Here is a 5,000-nt window from a genome sequence, read left to right on the forward strand (position 1 = left end):
TTATTATCATTATTATTGTTATTGTTATTATTATTTTCATTTTTTTTATTATTATTATCATCATTATCATTATTGTTATTATTGTTGTTATTTGTGTTGCTGTTGTTGCTGCTGCTGCTGTTCTTATTGTTATCATTATTTTTTGTAATTATTATGATGACAATGATATTCATATCAGCATCAATAATAACAACAGTATTGATGATGATGATGATAGTAATGATGATGATAATTAAAACAAAAACAACAACAATAATAATAATGATAATATTAATAGTAATGAGATTAAGAGAAAACTATTGGCAATTATAAATATTATTAGTAGTAAAAGGCAATGATAAAAGTAACAGAATTTTAACAATAATTATATTCCTTATTGTTATCGTTATTATTGGCGACGTTGTAATGAGAAAGGAAAAGTTGATGAATTTGATACAAATATCCGAAATACAAAAAAAAAAAAAAAAACCCTTTGTAGTTTTATGCAAATATCCGAAATACAAAAAAATGCTTTGTAGTTTTATGCAAATAACCGAAGTACAAAAAACGTTTTGTAGTTTTATGCAAATACCCCAACTACAAAAAAATGCTTTGTAGTTCTATGCAAATATCCGAAGTACAAAAAACGTTTTGTACTTTTATGCAAATATCCCAAATACAAAAAATTATTTATAGTTCTATGCAAATATCCCAAGTAGAAGATATTTGTAGTTTTTTTTTATCAATTCATAAACTGTGCCTCGCCAGTGTCTCGGTGCTCGGGTGTCATCAGCTGTTTCGAAAATCCGATTTCTTGTTGGAAAAGAAAACTAAAAGGATATATTCAAGGATTAGGTTATCTATACCGGATGTTTAGTCATCCTCTGTTTTAAGAACGAGTGTGAATTGAGTGAAATACCTGGCCTTTCTTCTCCGGAAATATAAGTGTATAGCTTCCTCCACTGAACTGTAGGTTGGGTTCGATCATTGCATAAAATTTTCGTTTCTTTTACCATGTTTCCGCTTTTCCTATTTCAGGTTCATTTAGCATATTTGAGATTTCGTGGGTTTTTTTTCCTTCAAATTCATTCAACCTATTTCATTTTTTTTCACCTCTTTGAGTTCATTCAACCTATTTTTTTTCACTTATTTCGAGTTCATTCAACCTATTTCATTTTTCATTTCTTTCGAGTTCATTCAACCTATTTATTATTTTTTTCATTTCTTTCGAGTTCATTCACCCTATTTTTTTTCTCATTTCTTTCGAGTTCATTCAACCTATTTATTTTTTTCACTTCTTTCTTCATTCAACCTATTTTTTTTTTCATTTCTTTCGAGTTCATTAAACCTATTTTTTTCCATTTCTTTCGAGTTCATTCAACCTTTTTATTTATTTTCCTACTTCTCTTCCACAGATCGGGATTGTCGGGATATCCCTGTAGTGCCTAGCGTGCAGCAGCCTTTAGTGCAAGATCACCAAGAAAGACTATGTAGTCTCCATCGGAATTCCATCGAGAAGCAATCACTTATCCTGAGCAAGACAGGCGGAGTCCCGTGCGAACTGGGACGCAACATAAAAAAAGAAAACAGCCATTTCCTCCCGCTATCTCCGGCCTGTTATCTGAAGGCGTGATAGTGGGCCGCCTTATCTAGAAGCCTCCGACGAGCACACCCAGACGAGTGACAATATCTCGCCTGGCAACCTCCCCCCTTCCTCCCCCCCCCTGGGTGTCGAAGCCCCGTGGGAGACGACTGTGACCCGAGGTGAGGTCACGGGAGGAGGACGACTGTGTCAGACCGGAGACCCTGGGGACTAGCCCGGCGTGAGTGGCCTGCGTCATGCGGTGCGCCTCGGCACGCTTCCTCAGGCATGGCTTCGACCTGCTTCTGTACACGTCAGGTAAGAATCGGGGCTCGGTACTTCTGTCTGGGGGGTGGGGGGGGGGGCGTCACGCTAAATAAGTTGATGATCTTGTGTTATTTACGTGTAATTTTGTTGATGTTCGTGTGTTATTTACGTGTAATTTTGTTGATGTTCGTGTGTTATTTACGTGTAATTTTGTTGATGTTCGTGTGTTATTTACGTGTAATTTTGTTGATGTTCGTGTGTTATTTACGTGTAATTTTGTTGATGTTCGTGTGTTATTTACGTGTAATTTTGTTGATGTTCGTGTGTTATTTACGTGTAATTTAGTTGATGTTCGTGTGTCATTTACGTGTAATTTTGTTCTTACGGAGCGGTTCTAAAAGATCCGGCAAGCAATCCGGGTTATATCCACATTAAAAAAGGAGAGTTTAGTTACGAATGAGTCATCTCACAAACACAACACAAGAAAGACAATTAAGCGATCAGTGACTCATCACCCAACCAAATACCTTAACAGAGAACCTAATTCATCTAATTGACATGCAAGAGAGTCAACCATACAGAAAGATCCACTCAAAACCGACAGCAACCCACGCAGCCACTCCCGCCTTCCTTCCCGGCGCCCACCTGCGCTGAGACCAAGGCCCGGCGGACAGGTCATCCTCCTCCCTCGCGGAAAAGCTCTTTGTTGCCCGACTCCGAATCCGGTCCAATTAAGGGGATTTACGCACTTAATGGAAGGCGTTTAGGGCCCCCCTCGAGTCGGATTATCAGCTTAATGCTCGTGGGTGCGTCCCTAAGCCGTGGCCCTCGAACACCTGAGAAATGGTGAGAAGGGAAAGGAAGATGTCTCAAAGGAAAAAAAAGGAAAGCTGACCGTTATTTTTTCCCTTCATTCTTAGAAGACGCGTAGATTAAGACGCTCTTTAGTATTACCAAATGCCAAGGGGTTGCGAGTGCCTTTGTGGAGGAGTAATTCGGCCTATGATCGTAGGGATAATCTTGTCCTTTGTGACCGAAGAAATTTACTTTGGTGGTGGTCTTCATTTAATCAAATTCACGTAATCATTTTATTATCATTTCTATTTATTTATTTCATTTCTTTTTTTGTTTTATTCATATTTTATTCTTACATACATTTTTTTTTGTTCATTGCCATGTACATCCTTACTCAAATCATCATCTGTTGATAAGAAGGTAAAATGAGGTGGCCGTTAAACCTTATCGTCCTGAACAGGTACACGAGATAAAAATTTTATTGCGTTTTAAAAGATGAGGATTTAAACGGAAATAAAAGTCGAGGACATACGGTTACTTCAGATATATTTCTCTTTTTAAATATTTTTTTCATTATGTTTAATCCAAGAGCCAATATGGAGAGTGAGTATTGTAGCAGGACAAATGGTGATAGAATGGTAGGAACGCGAAAGAATATTCCAAGATTAGGTGTGGTATTAATGTTTCGGTTAATTCCTATTCCCTGGAATTCGCCATTTCGCTCTAGCATTCTCTCTCTCTCTCTCTCTCTCTCTCTCTCTCTCTCTCTCTCTCTCTCTCTCTCTCTCTCTCTCTCTCTCTCTCTCTCTCTCTCTCTCTCTCTCTTTTTCTCTCTCTCTCTTTCTCTCTCTCTCTCTCTCTCTCTCTCTCTCTCCCTCTCTCTCTCTCTCTCTCTTTCTCTCTCTCTCTCTCTCTCTCTCTCTCTCTCTCTCTCTCTCTCTCTCTCTCTCTCTCTCTCTCTCTCTCTCTCTCTCTCTCTCTCTCTTCTCTCTCTCTCTCTCTCTCTCTCTCTCTCTCTCTCTCTCTCTCTCTCTCTCTCTCTCTCTCTCTCTCTCTCTCTCTCTCTCTCTCTTATTATATGTTTCTTTCCCATTACCCTTTCCGTCATTCTCTCTTCCTCTCCTCCTGTTTCTTGTGTCCTTCCCTTCCTCCCCTCTTTTCGTTCCTCGTCGTCTCCTCTTGCCCCACTCCTTATTCCCAGCTTTCTTCTCTCCTCTCTTTACCCCCCCACCCGTTACCGCTTTCTCCTTCCCATCTATTATTTCCTCTTCCTCTTCCATTTTTGTTTCCACCTTTTCTCCCCCACAACCTGTTTTTCACTCTTCTTATTCACTATTCTTTTTTTATTTCCTGTGCCCTCTTCCCTCAGTTCCTTATTCTCTTTTCTCCTCTTTCGCTGTTTTCTCCTTTCTCCTCATTTCCTTGTTTCCCTCAGTTCATCCTCTCCTCTCCCCCACTTCCTGTATGTCCTCCCTCCGTTTCTCCCTCCCCACTCCCTGTGCTATTCTCCTGCCTCTCATCCCCCCTCGTCCCACTCCTGTTTCCTATTCCTCCTTTCATTATTTCCTACCTTTCCTCCTCTCTTTTACTACTTTTTCCACCATCATTATTACTTCCCCTTTTTTCCTCTTTCCCTTTCCTCTCTTCCACCGATCTCATCATAAACGCATTTCTTCCTGTTTCCATCTGTTATCAAGATTTCCTCCTTCTCCTCTCTTCCTTCCTTTCTTTTTCTCCTCCATTTCCTCTCTTCCACCTTATTTCCTAATATCCTTCTCCTATCATTACTTCCTTCCTCTTCCACTTCCTTCCTTCCTCTCTTTTTTCTCCATTTCCTCTCTTCCACCGATCTCATCATAAACGAATTTCTCCCTTTAACCTCCTCTTATCATTACTTCCTCTCCCTCTCCTCCTCCCTTCCTTCCTCTCTCTTTTCTCCTCCATTTCCTCTCTTCCACCGATCTCCTCATAAACGAGTTTTGAACTCCTCACCTCGCCGGCACAACAGGCACACAGTAAGCCTCTATGATTCACACGGTTAACTAGAATTTTCGGTTGAACATGTTCCAATATCAGTTATTTACAAGGTCTACAATTAAATGCAGTAATATGAGATAGTGATGAAGTGTTGGGAGAGGGGGAGGGGGAGGGAGGGAGGGAGGGAGGGAGGGTGGGTGGGTGGAGTGGGTGGGTGGGTGGGTGGGTGGGTGGGTGGGTGGGTGGGTTTGGGAGGGAGGGAGAGGGGTGGGAGGGCAGAGGGGGTGGGTGGTTGGGTAGGTGGGAGGGAGAAGGGGAGTGGGAGTGGGAGGGAGGGAGAAAGAGAGAGAATGAATCTGTTATCAGTTTTGAACATTGTGAGAAATTTCACAATATTCAC

At 40.8% G+C, this 5,000-nt stretch overlaps 1 protein-coding gene across 2 annotated transcripts in view; it reads left to right on the forward strand.

Moving 5' to 3' along the window:
* The window catches only part of LOC113830003 (phospholipid phosphatase 2), an 85,618-nt gene that overhangs the window by 58,893 nt on the left and 21,725 nt on the right, over positions 1-5,000 (forward strand). For both annotated transcript variants that reach the window (XM_070142347.1, XM_070142348.1), the window contains exon 2: positions 1,395-1,879. In XM_070142347.1, the coding sequence (XP_069998448.1) occupies positions 1,819-1,879 (61 nt within the window). In that variant the 5' untranslated portion in view covers positions 1,395-1,818. The remainder of the gene's footprint in view (positions 1-1,394; positions 1,880-5,000) is intronic.

Source organism: Penaeus vannamei, chromosome 29 (genome assembly GCF_042767895.1).
Source record: "Penaeus vannamei isolate JL-2024 chromosome 29, ASM4276789v1, whole genome shotgun sequence".
NCBI classification, from domain to species: Eukaryota; Metazoa; Arthropoda; class Malacostraca; order Decapoda; family Penaeidae; genus Penaeus; species Penaeus vannamei.